Source organism: Rhinolophus ferrumequinum, chromosome 10 (genome assembly GCF_004115265.2).
Source record: "Rhinolophus ferrumequinum isolate MPI-CBG mRhiFer1 chromosome 10, mRhiFer1_v1.p, whole genome shotgun sequence".
Classification (NCBI taxonomy): domain Eukaryota; kingdom Metazoa; phylum Chordata; class Mammalia; order Chiroptera; family Rhinolophidae; genus Rhinolophus; species Rhinolophus ferrumequinum.
The window spans coordinates 61,385,217-61,404,089 of NC_046293.1; the positions used below are offsets into that span (position 1 = coordinate 61,385,217).

Below are 18,873 nucleotides of genomic sequence, written 5' to 3' on the forward strand. Positions count from 1 at the left end.
ATCCATAGTGACAGAAAGCACCGTAGTTGCCTGAGGCCAGGGACGGGAGGAAACTGCTCAAGGGCACGAGGTACCCTCTGAGGTGGTAGAAGTGTTCTGAATCTTGTGGGTTCGTTTTGTTTTTTGTTTTAATTTTATTAGGGAACATTGGGGAACAGTGTGTTTCTCCAGGGCCCATCAGCTCCATGTCGTTGTCCTTCAATCTAGTTGTGGAGGGCGCAGCTCAGCTCCAAGTCCAGTCGCAGTTTCCAATCTTTAGTTGCAGGGGGGCGCAGCCCACCATCCCATGCGGGAATCGAACCGGCAACCTTGTTGTTCAGAGCTCACACTGTAACCAACTGAGCCATCCAGTCGCCCAGAATGTTCTAAATCTTGAATGGGGTGGTCAGCTGGGACAGTTGGTTGGTCACCCTAGTCTGGGGAAACCAGGACGGTTGGTCATCCTACATGTGAAGCACTTACTGTCTAAGAAATGACCAGGACTGTCTGGTATGGGTGGGCAGGCTGTGCACTTCACAGCTGCTCAATAAAAAGGTGGTGACCATGTGTGAGACCACTGGCCAGAATTAGCCTCATTAGCACCAGCACCGGTACTAACCTGGGCTTCTCGATACCTTCACGGGAGACTGAAAACGGAACTAAGTAGTGGTAAGTCTTACCGAGTAAGTCTGTAACTTGCTGGGTGAGAGCTAGGTTGTTTCGACTCCCCAGGAGAGACCTTTATAAAAATAAGGGCCCTACACTCCAAAGTAATTTTTTAAAAGCGTATTTTTATTGTGGGGAAGCTACATGTAAAACTTCTTCAAATCTACTTTCTCATCTCACTGTCTGTACTCACATGTCTCGCATGTCAGAAGCTTCCCTCTTAATTACCTCTCTTTTCTCTGACACTGCCAACCCAGCCCACGTGAGCTCCTATCCTATCCACGTGAGCTACCACTGTCCTCTTCCCATCTACTCACACACACACACACACACACACACACACACACACACACACACACTGTTGATTACATCACAACACTTCATGTGTTAAGGTACCAGTACATTAAATTTAATCAACATTGTAAAATACAGCATCAAAATACAAGATGACTTTTTTAATACAGTATTTTACTTTATGCTGCGATTAATGAACAGGTGAAACAAGTTTTAAAAATTTTAAATAAAACACCTACTTTCCAGAAAAGTCGTTTCAGAATGAAGTTTTTCTGGGCTGCTACTTTAAGTTCCGTAATTAAACAAAGTATCTCCTTCAAAGTATTGTCTTTAAGAAAAAGTTCAGATTTAAGTTGACTGAAGTGCTTAATTTTCTCCTCAGATCTACAGAAATAGAAGAAAACTTTCAAAAAAATGATAAGAAACAGCAGTTGAGGACTATCAACAATTACTGACAGGTACGTAAAACTTTGTTACTAACGGAATTTTAATACCGTTTTGTACTTCTAGCTTTATTATCACTAATGAAACTTGTTCCCCCCAAACTGAACTATTTATTCCTCTTCAAACATACTTTTTTCCCATGCTCCTGTACTGAGGCTGCACCCATATCCGGCATATTCTCACTGTCCCTGGTAAAATTCTGTCCCTCTTTCACAGCCTAGCTCAGAGTTTGTTCACATGCCACTTGCCATAATCCAAGAACCATATGTAATATTATTTGCTTAATATTTTTTCTTTAAATCAACTAATTTTTTTTTCTAAGAGCAGTTTATTTCTAAAGAAAACTTTGTATCACTACTTTACAGGGAAAACCAGTACCACTTGCCATAAATAGTGACTGTAAAAACGGCATGAAAGCAACCCAAATTCTAAGCAGATGCGCCATATTCCAAGCCTGAGGTCTGCTCTCTTTGACAAAAAGGCAGATGAGCGTGAGTTATAAAGAGCTGCCACTGCTGGCACCAAGCCGAGAGCTTCTCCCTAGTGAGGTCACACTAGTTGAAAAGAGGAATCGTTTTTTTCAACATGGAATTCAAAGTTATTTCATGCCATGTCAGAGTACCACATGAAATCATCTCCCAACAAAGACCCATGTGCGTTCCACACTTCAGGAAAAGTCAGCTTAGCTGAAATGAGTAACCCCTTCTCTTTAGAGCTTTCCCTAATTCCACCAGTAAATGGGAACCCTCTCCCATAGCACTTTTTTCCACTTCTCGTATCACCCTAATCCTGTCTCACCTCATTGGCGTTATTTCTGTACTTGTACCGGACTCTTGGCTAATTTTCAGCAACCTGAAAAAACCTTATTGGATTAAATATTGTTTCTCCCAATGTGCTCAGTAATAGCAACTTGACTTAATTGAGCCGTGACTGTGTGGCAGGCTCTGGCCTGGGTACTTTTCATGCCCTCACTCATGCTGGTGAGCTAGCCCCCAGGAAGGGGGCTGAGCTGGGAATAACGACTGCATTCATAGATGTCAGAGAGGCCAAGTAACCTGTCCAAGCTCACAACTAGTGATGCAGAAAAGCAGGACACAGAGTAATGGTAGGAGAGATGTCTCATGTTCTGCATAGGTAGATGGAAACTTCCTAGCGTTTCTGACTTGAATTAAAAATATTTTTACCACTTGCTCCACAAACTTTGGTACCAGCCATTTATCCCACTACTATTACGTGGAATCTTGGTTCTTGCCTACTACCTCCCTCTGTATTTAAAAAAATCTAAGATGTTCTCCCTTGTCCAGTCAATGAGCCTCTCTTATGAAGACAAGAATTAAGGCTTCCTGGAAAACAGTCTCTTTTCTAGTAAAGACATGGGAAGAGAAATAGTCCTGAAAGAGTCAATGCTAGCAATCATAGAGGCAGAAGAACACGATTGATTATGAGCATGGTAGGGGTGGGGCAGGATCAGATGGGCGAATTGGAATCCTAGATCTGCCCCTGCTCAGCTGGGTAATAACCATGGGCAACATACTAGTCTCTCTCTACCTCAGTTTCCTCATCTGTAAAATGGGGGTAAAGCTAGTACCTATCCCATTGTTCTGTTTTGATATTTAAGTTACTACATGTGCTTCGGATGCAGTAAGTGTTTGATAAATGATATCTAAATAAAGTAAGAATGAGCGTTGAGATCCCACTTTCCTATACATCCACTTCTATTTACTACCACATTTCACTTAAAAAATAACTGAGATCCCTCTACAGTCTGAGAACTCCATAAACAGCAGAAATGTAGAAATGAGCTTAGAAAAGCAAAAGCTCGGAAAAAAATACCGTATCAGCAGAATTATTTTGAAATTAGCTTTCCACTTTTCCTCGTTAGGAATCAGCAATTTGCTAAGATCCTTAGAAACAAACATTTTTTATCCTATGGCACCTATGATAATACATTGTAATACCGAACTGTTTTTTTAAAAAAGGCTGCAATTAATTTCATCAGAAAAATCATAGTTATCTCTTCATACTAAAAATCAATTCATATATAAATTGAGTTCTCATATACATCATAAACTCAAAGTAGATTCAGGAGTCTCTATGTCTCCAGAGAAGTCATGTGTAGTCACAGTTTCTTTGAATATTCTGAGAATATTTGATTTTACAAAGATGACAAACTTCCTTTGACTAATTTAAATAAGAAAAAGTCTAGTGCTAGAAGACTCATTATTCAATTGAGGAATTTGAGGAAAATTTATGTTCATGTTAGCAGATATTCTATATTTTAAAAAACACAAATTTGCTCAAATGTAGAAACAAGGATGCTTAATCTAATGACAAGTTCTATTTTTCCTATATTTTTTCATTTCTCCGGACATTTTATATAAATTATTATTTGTGTAGTGCTTTGCAGCTGGAAAACGCTTTTCATACATTATCCCAGAAGCACCGTGTATATGTTCACATCAGTCAGGTTACAGAACTCACATTTGTGGCAGAGTTCTAATCTGAAAACCCAAATAATATTTACTCCTTTTAAGCTGCAGGTGCCTTGCAGGCAAAGACCATTTTTGGTGTCTTGTGTATATACTGTATCACTCAGAGTGCATTTTAAATTACTGCACTTTAAATGTGTTGCCTTTAAGAATTAACTTTGCAAGAAATATGCTTTTCCTGAGTCTAGGTAGTGGCAGAACTCTCCTTGCCTTCGGGGATAAATTTCAAGGCACACATATTCAAAGTTAGAGCCTATTTTATTATACAATTAACTTAAAAATAACCTTAAATAAACACCAAAATTAAAACCGACACTTTTACAGAGTAACATATGAAAACAGGTATAAATTCTAAGCTATTTGTATGGCCATCTTTTTAAAAAAGAAATCACAAACATGTTATTTAACCCCTATATACCTCAAAACACATCTCAAAATAAAACAAACATTTTCTTACAAAATCATCATTATCACACCCCACAAAATTATCAATATTTCTTTGGTACTGTCTAATACCCAGTACATATTTAAATGTCCTCTATTGCCTTAAAAAAGGTATTTTTATATTTGGTTCGTTAAAACCAATATCTATGTAAGATACTTATTGTATTTGCTTGTTATGTTTCTTAAGTCTTTTAAAAACTTTTACTGTGGAATTTTTCAAACATACACAAACATGAAGAAAATTATGTAAGAAATCCCATGTACTCATCACCTAGCTTCAATAATTATCAACACTTTGCTAATCTTGTTTCATCTATTCCTGTACACACATACACCCCTACCTTTTTAAAAATTGAGATAAAATATACATAAAATTTATCTTTGTGATCATTTTTAGGTGTACAATTCAGTGCCATTAAGTGCATTCACAATGTTGTGCAACCACCACTACTGTTCATTTCCAGAACTTTTTCATTTTCCTAAACAGAAACTCTATGCCCATTCAACAATAACTCCCATTTCCCTCTCCCCTGACCCCGGATAACCTCCATTCTACTTTCTGTTTCTATAAATTTGCCTATTCTAGGCACCTCATATAAGTGCCTCATATACAATATTTGTCCTTTTGTGACTGGCTTATTTCACTTCGCATAATTTCTTCAAGGTTCATGTATGTTGTTACCTGTGTCAGAATTTCATTCCTTTTTAAGGCTGACATATCCACACGTTAGTGTCAGATTCAAGTTTAGTTGTAAGAAAGATACTTCATAAGTGGTGCTGTACGTTTCATAGTACATCAAGTACGAAGGCACAAAAAGATCGGGTTGTCCCATGTAAGTGACGTTAAGACTAATCAATGGGTTTAGTCATTTACAAAATAATCCCTCCATTTGATGTTGCACTTCACCTTTCTGTCCAATGGTTTCATCCCTTGAGGATTGTTGCATGAAGCTAGTATTCCATTAGGAGTTGCAAATATGGTAATTTCCTAATTCTGTGAAACCTTCCACATTCATTAGCTGGAATTCTGTAAAATGGAATTTTCCCCCATCAACTTGGGCTACTTGGTTACCCTGAACTGATTACAGTTTATGCAGGAAAGGCAAGATAAATGCTTAATTCTTGCCGTTTGTTTGCTGATTTGCAGAGTAAGGAATTGGTGCCATGTTTACGTCTAGTGGAGTTCGATGCGTTATTATTTCTTTCTGTGAGGGGGTATGGGGAGGACTTTCTCTCAACGACGTATCGGTATGTACTTCTGAATTTTGACATATTCCTGTTTCAAGCCTCTCGTTCATTATTTGTTCTGATACTCAGACTGTCGTATCTTTAGCTATCAGGAGCCCCTTCACGGGGGCTCCTGTGTTCTTTACTTGGGGCCCTGTCACTGCATTCTGGCACCAGCTGTTTCAGACTCCTTTTGTGTATTTCCTTCCCCAGACCTAGAATCAGTCATTCCTCCAAGGAACTTTGGTTCTTTTAGTGGGGATTGAATATACAACTTTTAAAATTAATGTGCTCTTAGCTTATTTACATGACCCCCAATATATATTCCTATTGTAAACCTCTCAAAACTTGGCCATGACTTAATATCAAAACTGTTGATGCCATCAGTTCACTTAGTGCTTTCTATGTGCAAAGCACAGTTTTAAGTAAGAAAAATACAAAAATTAATAAGACATACTCTTACATTGGAAACTAATATAAAATAATATTGAATGTCAACTATAATTAGAATATATATACATATGTATATGTATATTCGTATATATATATTCTAATTATTCATATATGCATTGTATGTATAATGTGTATTCATATAATATATATATGTATTCAATTATACATATAATATGTATTGAATGTCAACTGAATATACATATATACATATGTATATGTATATTCATATGTGTATATATTCTAATTATAGTTGACATTCAATACATATTATATGTATATACATACACACACACACACACACATATATATACATACACACATGTATATGTATATATATAGTCACAGGATGTAAAGTACAGCATGGGGAACATAGTCAGTGGTGTGGGAATAGCTATGTATGAGGTCAGAGGGGTAGTATACTTGTTGGGGGCATCACTTTGTGAGGGGTGTAAATGTCTAATCATTATGTTGTTTTATACACTTGAAACTAATTAAAAAAAATTTCTCCAAACCTCCTAAAAAAATAAGAAATAAAAATAAGACATACTCTTGCCTTCTAGCGGCTCAGAATCTACTGGAAGAGATAGTCACATCACAAGTAACTACTTTAATATAAGGCTGACTATGATGAGAACAAAGTAGAACTATGAAATCGGGATAAAGCCAAACTCCTTAACCTCGGATGTAAGGCCTTTTATGACCTGGTTCCAGCCTCTGTCTTATCCCATTCCTTCGTTCCTATCCATTCTATAAAGGCGTATTGGCAGCCTACTATGTACCAGTGACCAAGGTACAGTCCATGCCTTCAGGAGCACACCGCATAATAGGGCAGCACGTACCATGTTTCCCCGAAAATAAGACCTAGCCGGACCATCAGCTCTGATGCGTCTTTTGGAGCAAAAATTAATATAAGACCGGCCTTATGTTATATTATGTTGGATAAGACTTTATTTTATATTAAAATAAGACCGGGTCTTATATTAATGTTTGCTCCAAACGACGCATTAGAGCTGATTGTCTGGCTAGGTCTTATTTTCAGGGAAACAGTAATACAGACTGGAAAGTGCTACAAGATGTGTAAGCACAGTTTGTTATGGAGGGGCCCCTCTTAAATTAATTTTGAGAAATTATTTTTTTAAAAAGGGATAGTAAACTAAGACTTGATGAGTTGAAGTTATTCGTGAAGGGGAATAAGAGTAGCTAGAGAGTAGGATTCCAGAATAGGGGCCATCATGTTAGGCCCAGCGGAAAAACAAACGGGGAGCTTTCTGAGAACTGTTGAGTTCATTTGGGTCAGGAGCTTAAGACAGGAGTGGGGAGGACACAATAGGTGAGGAAGGAAAAAACTGAAGAGAGACATGAGGAAGGTCTGTGTAAGCTGCTACAGAGTTTAGAACCTTCTCCTAAGGGCAACGGGAGCCATTCAAAGGTGTGAAGGGAGGAGATACATAATCAGACTTGTGGTTTGGAAAGAGTCCTCTGTTGTAATGGGGTGTGGTCGGGAGGAAGCCAAGAGTCCAGCTAAGAAAATACTGTAGGAGCCCCGCACAGAGATCATGCGGCCTGAGCACACGGCACTGGAAAGACATACGTGTTCTCCGGGGATATTAAGGAAGCACAATAAATCATGTGGTGATTGGCTGGATGTGGGGAATGGTGAAGGGGCAAGACAAGGTAAAGGTGACAAGGTGACCTCCAGGACTCTGGCTTAGGTGGTCTGGGGCTAAGGATATCGTGCCCTATATTAAGAAACACAAGAGGAAGGTCAGGTTGCAGAAGGAAGATGCTGAGTTGTGTTTTGAATGTGCTGACTTTGAGGTTCCCGCGAGGCCGACAGGAGGTGATATCCAGTGGGCAATTGTGTCTGCAGGCCTACATTTCTGGGCAGAGAGTCGAGGGAGAGGGATAAATGTGATGGTCAGAAACACATAGAGTTAGGAGAGGCATAGAGGAGAGAACAGTCCCCCATGGAATTTCCACATCGTCACTCCTTACTTGTATGGTTTGTGGCCTCCAGTAGCAGGACTCAGCTCACTAACATACAGAGGCTCTTGTAAAAGAGTAGCTTTCTGGAAGGGGAAAAAGTGGGACTAGTTAGAATTTTTGTTTTTTGAAAATCAATTCTCTCTACTTTTCATCAATATCACAGATATAGCTATTCTTTAATCCCTTCCATAGTGCCTGATTTGTTGTAACTCCTTCCAGGGTTTGATAATACCACAGGGAATTTTTCCTTATATAGTTTGTTTAAAATATATTTGCTCATTGTAAAATAAAATTGTCTATAAAAATCAAACAGTACAGAAATGCATAAAGTAAAAAAATAAAAGTTTCCTGTCTCTCCCTACCCTTTCCATCCCACTATTCAAAGTATTTTACTATTATCAGTTTGGTTTATATCTTTTTAGGCATATAAAACATACTAATTATAACATACACATTTATAACATTTACATATTAGATGATATATTTTTCATATATTTTTAGTACTAGCTAAATTATATCACATATATTAATCTGGAACTTTTTTCCCCACTTAATACACGGTAGACAGTCTTTTGTGTCTGTGTACATAGATTTACTTCAATCTTTTTAATGATTTCCTAGTATTCCGTACCATAGATATACAATAATTGAACTATTCCCTCATTAATGAGGTTAGTTTTTCCTCAAATCTTTAGTGTTGCCATTTCCCATTCATTCTGGGTCCTCAAAACAAATGATCATGTCATGTTCAGCAAGTTCTATAAATAGTCTTTTATTAATATTGAGGTTTAACAGACAGGTCAGGAGGAATTTCTGAAATGTTGCTAATTTACAACTCCAAACAAGCTCACCCCTACCTTATTCCTTAATGACAGAGTAGGGTGAGTAGGGTATTTTCCCCATCATCACCCACTCACGTGCTTTTTCTTACTACTTTGTCATTGCTCTAAGTTAAACAAGCAAACAAACGAAAAACTACCTTTTATTCCTTCCCAAATGTTTATGCTTGCCTTAAATCTAGAATTTTAATTTGGGGATTTAAGGATATCCCTTAATTCTTAAGCTTTCTGGTAGCTCTCTTCACAACATATAAAGGACAAAGAATTGCCACATTTCATCTTTGTAGAATTTGAGATGCTAAACAACCCAGATGTAATTTCTTTTGGTGAAAGTTACAAATAAAATGGGTTCCTGAAGGAGACTCACCTCTTTAAAAACCCTTAAAATCCAAATGAGTGTTAATTTCTAATTGGATGGCTTATGTTAATTTTAACTAAAAATATATAGAGAGTTAAGATGTCCAATTCCTTTTCCCAAGAACACTTCCCTTCCTGAACATGAAAGATCATTCTAGATCTCAAAGTACAAGAGATCAGTGAACCAAAACAAGTCTGACTGATTTAGGAGGTGATTATTTTTTCAATTTCCTAAAACTTATGAAGGCATCACTAAGACTAACCAAAGGAGACCAACCTGATAAAAGAATTCAACAATGTCACAAACAGTTACAACTTTTTTTTTTTTAAGATTTTTTTATTGGGGAAGGCAAACAGTGTGTACCTCCAGGACTCAATGTCACAAACAGTTACAACTTTTTTTTTTTAAGATTTTTTTATTGGGGAAGGCAAACAGTGTGTACCTCCAGGACTCAATGTCACAAACAGTTACAACTTTTTTTTTTTAAGATTTTTTTATTGGGGAAGGCAAACAGTGTGTACCTCCAGGACTTTTTTTTTTCCCAAGTCAAGTTGTTGTCCTTTCAATCTTAGTTGTGGAGGGTGCAGCTCAGTTCCAGGTCCAGTTGCCGTTGTTAGTTGCAGGGGGCACAGCCCACCATCCCTTGTGGGAGTCGAACCGGAAACCTTGTGGTTGAGAGAACGCACTCCAACCAACAACTGAGCCATCCGGGAGCTCAGCGGCAGCTCAGCTAAAGGTGCCCTGTTCAATCTTAGTTGCAGGGGTCACTGCCCACCATCCCTTGCGGGATTCGAGGAGTTGAACTGGCAACCTTGTGGTCGAGAGCCCACTGGCCCATGTGGGACTCGAACCGGCAGCCTTCGGAGTTAGGAGCATGGAGCTCCAATGTCCTGAGCCACGGGGCCAGCCCCAAACAGTTACAACTTTTAAATGTTTATATTGAATTAGTATCTTAGTCTTAGAAAAATGAATGCTAACCTGATTTGTCATATATGTATGAAATATTTGCTTATTTTCCATCTTTCAAGGTATAGAACATTATTTTTAATAATAGCATCTACCAACTCATAAAGATAACCCCCCACCCACATTTGTTTCAGTGATCATAGAAAAACAAATCAGATTATATGGGTTCAAATCCCAGCTCTAGACTAGTTGTGTAAACTTGCATGTATCATTTAATTTCTCGATGCCTTAATTTCCTCATCTATAAAATGAGAATAAGTCCTACTTCATTGGGTTGTTATGCAGATTAAATAAATTAATAATATACAGAAAGCATCAGAATCATTCCTACTGATAATAACAATACATGTTAGTTATTGTCATTGTTTTCATTATGTTGGCTTTTCTGACTTGCCCCAACCATGCCTCTGCTGCAAAATTTAAAAGTAGTATTTAACACTAAGAGTTTGTCAAATCAGGGAAGTACAAACAGTTATTCTGATATATTTAGATAGATTTTTTTTAAGCCAATTATGTGTTGGTTTTTCTATTAGAACATATGAGGCCTTCTTTTGATAGACCAGGGTTTTCCTTCTATTTATGATTCATTTACATTCTTAATTTAGAGAAAGCTGTTTAAAAATTTAGAGAGAAATTTTAAATATTTAACATTTAATTTAAACATTAAACATTCTAACTGCACTATGAGAAAAAAATTAGAGTTGTCTTGCAATCTTTTATAATTTTAAGCCATTTATAAAACCCCCTGCTTTCTAGCTTCTTCTGAGTGAAAAGAGCTTTTCATATTTCTTAATATTCTTATGTTAAAAGATAATACAAGGGGCCGACCCGTGGCTCAGGCGGTTGGAGCTCCGTGCTCCTAACTCCAAAGGCCGCCGGTTCGATTCCCACATGGGCCAGTGGGCTCTCAACCACAAGGTTGCCACAAGGGATGGTGGGCTCGGCCCCCTGCAACTAAGATTGAACAGGGCACCTTGAGCTGAGCTGCCGCTGAGCTCCCGGATGGCTCAGTTGGTTGGAGCACATCCTCTCAACCACAAGGTTGCCGGTTCGACTCCCACAAGGGATGGTGGGCTGTGCCCCCTGAACTAGCAACGGCAACTGGACCTGGAGCTGAGCTGTGCCCTCCACGTCTGAGACTGAAGGGATAACAACTTGAAGCTGAACGGCACCCTCCACAACTGGGATTGAAGGGACAACAATTTGACTTGGAGAAAGAGTCCTGGAAGTACACACTGTACCCCGATAAAGTCCTGTTCCCCTTCCCCAGTAAAAAAAAAAAAAAAATCTTAAAAAAAAGATAACACAAGTACATATCACTGAAGATAACTGAAAAGGATCATATTTCTCTTTGAATAAATTACTTTATTTATAAAGTAAGGGACTCAGACCAGGTGATTTCGTTAAAATTATCTGATCCTATGACAATGACTCTTACCAACCTATTTTCAATTGTGCACTAAGACACAGAGAAACATACTGACAGTGTTGGACTTTATCTGAGCTCTGTGCTCTCTGAAAGCAGCAGTGGTTAAGGAATCACCCGAGCTGACTACAAAAGACCACCTTGCTCACAAGTATCCCAAGATAAGACCTGTCTCCATTCTTCTGATTTTCGTGAGACTCACTGATGACTCCGTCATTTACCTGCCTCTATAATACCCAGGTCTATCTCCTTTTCTTTACGATACTCCTCATCAGTGAGGATTTTCCCTATTGTAATAGCCTGAATAAAATCAGTTCCTTATTGTCTAGTGTGTTTTGTCCTTTACAAGATTATTAAATTCCAAGGCAAAATTTCCAAAATGGGGAGGTAGAGCAGGGGAACACTACCCTAAAAAATAATACTCAAGTCAAGGTTAACTTATGAGGACACTTACTATGATGTAATTGTTCCATGAACTTTTTAAGTGCAGAAATATTGATGACGTTGTGGAAATAATGTACAAATGAAGTTCTGACTCCTTTTTCTCTCGGTTTGCTTGGCGCTGTAAAAGGGAGGCCAGCGAGGAATTTCCTAAGTAAAACTCATTTCCGTTCCCACTGCACTTGAAAGGGATTTCACTTAGAGAGCCTTTGTAATCTGGAAGTCCCTCGGGTTCTTTTGTGTTTGTCGTGCAAGATGGCACACTGACAACCTTGCCAGAGGCTGATGTGGACTGACAGCTCTTCCTAGAGGGGGTAGGTAAGGGTCGGAAGGCACTTTGGCCAAGAAGGGAGCGGGCCTTGAGGTCTGAAGGAGGACAGAGAGTTGAGTCCTTGGATGGTGTGCTGCTCTCTCGGTGGTACCTGTCAGGTAAAATTTAGTATTAAACATGGTATTCCGAATTCAATAGTTAAGGACCAAAGAGAAACCAATGGCCCAACTGCAGCTGTTTACGACTCTGAAAGTAAATGTATTCACATAGAAGGGATGCTTGTTAAGAGTGATGGATTCTCACTTGTTTATCCACTGACCTGGATAACGACACAATTCTTTAGTATATTTTTCTGCTTTCAGAAATAAAATTCTACCTAATGTCATTTAAAGAAGCACTTTTTATATCTAAAGCATTGTGCCTGTCCTTCACGAAGCCCAATATTTCCACTGAAAGGACTTTTCATTCTAGTTTTGAAACCTGATTGTTCTTTCATTGTGTATTTCTAATGGATCTTATAAAGCAAAAACAATTCATGTGGAGATATGAAGAGAGATTTTTTAAATGCTGTCTTGATTCATCTCTTGCTAATATTCTTCTGATTTTTTTCAATAGCATCAGCACTGTTTTCCGGATCAATCCTGTGTCCCATCCTTTACCTTTCTGTTCTTTGCAGCTCACCATGACCCATTTCTACTCTGCTACACAAGGAACCAAGTTACAGAGTTTTGAAGTTATAGAGTACGATGAGATCTAAGTTCCAATTCTGGCTGTGCCACTCAAGGGGTTATGTGATTTTGGTTGATCCAAGCCTCAATTTCCTAATTTTAAAATAGGAACAGTAATGCTACCAATCTCATAGAGTGTCTGTGAGGATTAAATTAGAAAATACATACAGTGTGTTTCTAACACTACCAACACTCAAGAGGTGCTAAAATTTAATATCCTGTATTACCTTAAATTGCTGGTTTAGCATTTTATATGAAAGTATCTTTGTCTCCCTTACAAGATTGGAACTGCCATTAAAGTGGAAAGCCAGTTTGTTTTTATTAGTTCCTAAATTAATTTTAAACAGGTATAAAATTCATTCATTATCTGTACATTGCTATGAACTGTGCTGAGTTCCAACCTTCCCCCACTGACTTTGCGTGTGTGTGTGCGTGTGCATGCACACACACACACCCACCCACACACACACACACACACACACACACAAATGGTCACCCCAGTTCCTTCATCCAAGTTACATACATCCCCTTAGATAGTCATAATTATCTTATATTACCCTATTTCTTCATAGGATTCTACTATGATATAGCAGTGTTATCAAAATATCTAAGAATATAAGATGCGCACAGTAGGATTTTCAGGTAAATGAATATGGCTAGCCCCAACATGGATGATACATACTCCAATCGTCTTTAAAGTGACAGCTTTTCTTTATTCTTGCGGGTGATATTTTCTAACATTTCCTCTATGGAAATTGAAGAGAGTTAAATAACCAGTGGGTAGATTATGTTAGATGATGTTATGAAATTGCTACAATGTTCATTTTAGGCACAACATGTTTCCTGTGAAAGTTCAGCAAAATAGTTTCAGATAGTTACAGAAAGTCGCACTTAAATCTACTGTTATTTACTCAGTTGTATGAAAAACCTATTATTTTTGAGAGTTAAAAAGGGTTTCTAAAAAGGATTACCTTTTTGGCAGTATAAGTTAAAGTGCTCTGGTCATTATAGCTTCACCAGTTGAGCAAGCCAACTCATGTAACTAAACAGTATTCTTCATTTGAAATTCAATAATACCTTCCATTACTAGTCTGATTAAAGAGCAGTAGTTCACTACTAAGCAAGAGTTCTAGAACCTTGGATTTGCATATGTGCCAACTTCATATTTATAGGACTGAGTTGCTATAAGTTAAGAGTATTTGTAATGAGCTGATTTTGTATCTCTAAGGAGAAACCAGCCACAAAGGAGAAAGGGATGAGAGAAGTGGGAAAGAGAATTCCAAAACCAAAGTATGCACAAATCATATTTCTCCTTTTCCCTCTGCATCAAAGACAAATAAACACCTTGATGCTGAAAATGTCAGATTAAAAGTCACAGTCCACACAGGATGTGGAGTACAGCATAGGGAATAGAGTCAGTGGAATTGTAACAGCTGTATACATGTCAGAGGGGTAGTAGATTGGGGGTGGGGTGTTATCACTTTGTGAGGGGTGTGAATGTCTAACTATTACATTGTTACACCTGAAACTAATGAAAAATTTTTTTAAAAGTCACAGTCCTAAAAGTAAAAGGCAGAATTGAACAGCTTCAGAAAAACCTGTTAGGCTGAAGTTCAGCTAAGAATAAAAACTACATATATGCTAACATACTGACTCTATGAAAGAATGGTAAATTAGAAAAAAATGATTATTTGATTTAAGAAATTCTTAAAAAGAATAAGAAAAGTTCTTATGAATATGAAATGTGAAACTGGAGAGTTTAGTTTTCATGGAGAGCTAAAAAGCTATCGGGTTGAAATAGACAATCTGATTAATATGCTAAAATAGAAGAAACAAGCAGAACAATAGAGAACAATGATTCTTCCATAAGAAGTCATATAGACCTAGGTCTCAAAATCTAGAATTTGAGCTCTACTGAATAAAAAATTCCCCATGAAGATGCTACTAAGTAGAATTAGTGAAATATAAACAATACTATATGGAAGAATTCAAAGTTAGAAAATAATTCTCAGATATATAAGCATAACTGAGAGGCTGGCAGAGACCGTACCAGACTCTTCATGGTCATGTGACCCAGAGTCACATAACGTAATATTCCAAATGTCCCAGAGGCAGTCCAAAATTACTTGATATTTGAAAAGCCAGGACGTTCTCAATATCTTATGAAGAAAAAGCAATGAACAGATATCAGTACTGAGATGACAAAGATGTTGAGGTTATCAGACAAAGACTTCAAGGTAGCCATTTAACCATGCCCCAATAAATAAGAGTGAGCCCCTTTGAAACAAATGGAAAGATGTAAAGTCTCACCAGAAACAGAAGATACAGAAAGGGATCAAAGGGAAATTTTAAGAGGAAAAATACATTACAGTAACAAATTTTTTAAATTCACTAAATGGGCTCATAAAGCAGAATTGAGATGACAAAGGAAACAGTCATTGAATTCGAAGATAGATAAATAGAAATTATCCAATCTGAACGACATAGAGAATAAAGGTTGAAGGAAAAAAATGAAAAGGATATTAGGAGCCTGTGTGACAATATGGAAAGGTCTAATATTCATGTCTTCTGAGTCCTAGAAGGAGAGGAGAGAGTATATTGCATTAATAGTATTTGAAAGAATAGTGACTGAAAACTCCAAATTTGGCAAAAGATGTAAGCTTACAGATTGTAGAAACTCAGTGAATCCCAAACAAGATGAACTCAAAGAATTCCACACCAGGCATGTCATAATCAAACTGCTGAAAATAATAAAAACATTTAAGAGATACTTAAAATGGAATGACAATACATGTAAAAATACATGTGACTCAGCTAAAGCGTATTTTAGAGGAAAATTTATAGCTGTTGTTGACTTTAAGCCTTGTTTAATTCTATGGAGAATGTTGATTTTTTTTTTTTTTTTTTAAATCAGGCAATCAACTGCTCTATGCGTTCTGTTCAGGATTTTTACTTATATCAGAGGGAAAGGTGAGCTAAAGTGTGCTTACTCCATCTTGACCAGAATCAAAACCTTGATTTTATTACATCAAAATTAAAATTCTATTCAGTAAAAGACACTACACAGACAAAGTTAATAGGTAGCTGACAAAGTTGGAGGAGGTATTTTTTATGTCTAAAATTAACAAGCGATTAATACATGAAATGTACAAAGCAATTCTGCTCCTGAGTATATATCCCAAGGGAATTTTCACACAGGTCCACAAAAAGAGGAAGGAAAGAGGAAAAAGGAAAAGGAAGGTAGGAATAAAAGGATGCAAGAGAGTGAGGAGGAAAAGAATGAATTCTAGCCCAATGCTCAATAAGTATTTTTTGAATTTTTATAAATGTATAACTGAGCAATGAATATTTATTAATAATGATAAACTATGAGCAAGTTGTGTACAAGAGAATATATGTATTTAATGTTTTCAGAGTCAATTTTGAGAACTATCAAGAACAGCTTATTATACAAGCAGCTGCTATAGGTCCTGAATCCTTTTTCTTGAGTTTCTAACCATTCTGGATTAGTATACTTACACATATACCATGTTTTCCCGAAAATAAGATCGGGCCTTATATTAATTTTTGCTCTATTAGGGCTTATTTTCAGTGGATGTCTTATTTTTTCATGTACAACAATCTACATTTATTCAATTATAGTCATGTCATCTTCTTCTGGAACATCGTCATAATGTACTAAATGCATTTATCTGGCTGAGATCTTAACTGGGGCTTATTTTCGGGGAAAGTCTTATTTTCAGGGAAACACGGTAGTATATTTACATAACAGAGGACTCTGTCCTCTCACAGAACTACAACAACTTACTGCATAAGAAATTCTTAGAAAATTAATAGAGTGCTACCTCATGCCAAATTATTGCACAACAGCATTAAAAATTTTTAAATACTGTAGTGTTAGTACCATGTTTCCCCGAAAATAAGACGTAGCTGGACCATCAGCTCTAATGCGTCTTTTAGAGCAAAAATTAATATAAGACTCGGTCTTATTTTAATATAATATAAGACTGGATCTTATATAATATAATATAATATAATATAATATAATATAATATAATATAATATAATATAATATAATATAATATCAGACTGGGTCTTACATTAATTTTTGCTCTAAAAGACGCATTAGAGCTGATGGTCCAGCTACGTCTTATTTTCGGGGAAACAAGGTAGTTAGAGTAGGAAAGAGAAAAGTTATTCTGTCCCAAGGTTTGATCACGAATTATGAGGATGATGGATAGATTGTTGCTCAGTGACTGACTTACTGATAACCAGAAGTAACAAAAGTGCTAAGTTTTAATAAGGACTCACTAAGTGCCACACACAGATTAAGCACTTCAGCTGTACCTGCTTTAGCCCTATGTATCATCCCTGTGGGACTGGTATGAGCCTACCCCTCCCATTAAGAGCGAAGCCTGGGAAGATTAAACAGCCCAAGGTAGGGTCAGGATTTGAACTCAGCCAGGGTGCTATAGACCCTGCATATTTATCTACTATGCAGAGAGGAATAACATAAGTCCCTTTTTCTACTTTCTTAGAGGAAAATATAAGGTTCACCTTCTTGGGTTTTTTTTTTCCCCTTGTATTTTGACGATGATGTCCAATTAAGTACAGCACATTCTTATTTCATAGGGATGCCAAGCTGGTCAGCTCTGATTCTGTTTATTAAACCGTTCAGTTTCTCCAGAAGCTCATCCCTCTACTTGCCATGCACTGTGGTTAGAAAAATCTGCTTTTAAATTTTCACTAGTTAAGTTATCAGTAGAGGCTATAGATAAATGTAAACTCAGATCAAAAATCCCCCCTAGTGGGTCTGAGCCTAGTAGAGCTAAGCATTATCATTATCTCTTTTCCTCTTGGATTAGTCAAGGTGAACCAAATTACATTTGTATAAATCTTCCTCGGTGCCAGTACTGTAAAAATGTTCTATTTATCTCAATCTCCCTCTGTGTCTTTACACTCACAAGCAATAGGCAGTCTTTTCTCCCCTAGCTTTAGAGAAATCTTAAGTAGGTCACAATGCACTTTTCCTAAAAGAACATTTTGGTGAGTTATCTACTTGGGTTTTCTCCTGTAAAATGCATGTGAGTACAGGGAGCTATCCACTAATAAAGAGCTACACTACAGATACCGTGTTTCCCCGAAAATAAGAGTGGGTCTTATAGTAGACAAACCTGAGTACTGAATCTCATTATCAGAGATCACTAGTCTGTTTTCTATCCCTTAGGTGTTAAAAGGCCTGTTGTTTATTATTACCCTGAAAAGTAGTCATACTTATGTAAGTCTGATGTCCCAAGATAACTGCATTCTTCTTATGACCTGCAGCTTCTCATAATTAGGCCTAAAACTTTACACCTGGAGGTGTTTCAAAGCTCTATACATGATAACATTCTGTAGTCCTCTAATTAGTGTTTTCTACCCAGCATGCCTTTTTGTTTACACTTTTCTGAGTTAAATGTTTAATTATAGAGATGACAGTGCTAGAAAACTATGGGGTGGTAAACCTAGTTCCCTCCTCACCCCTTTTATTTGGAAATTACTCCTCCCCTCCACACATGGAGAACACAGAAGCTGCCATGTTTTTAAAGACCCTGACCTCTTGGCTATGGTGGATACTTTTTCACTTGGCTATGTTGGATACTTTTTCAGCAGTGAATCATTAATTCCAGGTAGGCATCAGAGAACATCCCAGGATATTTAAATTTGATGCAAGAAAGTGTGTGAGTTACCCTTTGTCTGGTGGTGGGAGCTGTAAAAAGTGAATTTAAGACAGTGGGTGACTTCACAACCCCGCGGAGGACACTGTATTCAGTGAGAGAAAATGAAGCTGATCCACAAACATCAGAAGAGACAAAGTTCTAG

The 18,873-nt window shown here is 37.3% G+C and overlaps 1 protein-coding gene and 1 long non-coding RNA gene across 5 annotated transcripts in view; one reads left to right on the forward strand and one right to left on the reverse strand.

The window, feature by feature from the left end:
• LOC117029076 (uncharacterized) overlaps positions 1-18,873 on the forward strand; it is a 98,106-nt gene that overhangs the window by 39,983 nt on the left and 39,250 nt on the right. For 3 of the 4 annotated variants that reach the window (XR_004424178.1, XR_004424179.1, XR_004424181.1), the window contains exons 3-4: positions 1,322-1,397; positions 5,464-5,564. This is a non-coding gene — a long non-coding RNA (uncharacterized LOC117029076). The remainder of the gene's footprint in view (positions 1-1,321; positions 1,398-5,463; positions 5,565-18,873) is intronic. The other variant, XR_004424180.1, reaches the window with a different exon arrangement.
• The window catches only part of C10H12orf56 (chromosome 10 C12orf56 homolog), a 69,804-nt gene that overhangs the window by 18,429 nt on the left and 32,502 nt on the right, over positions 1-18,873 (reverse strand). The window contains 3 exon segments of the mRNA XM_033118059.1: positions 1,179-1,323; positions 7,992-8,065; positions 12,026-12,434. Coding sequence (XP_032973950.1) covers positions 1,179-1,323; positions 7,992-8,065; positions 12,026-12,434 — 628 coding nt within the window.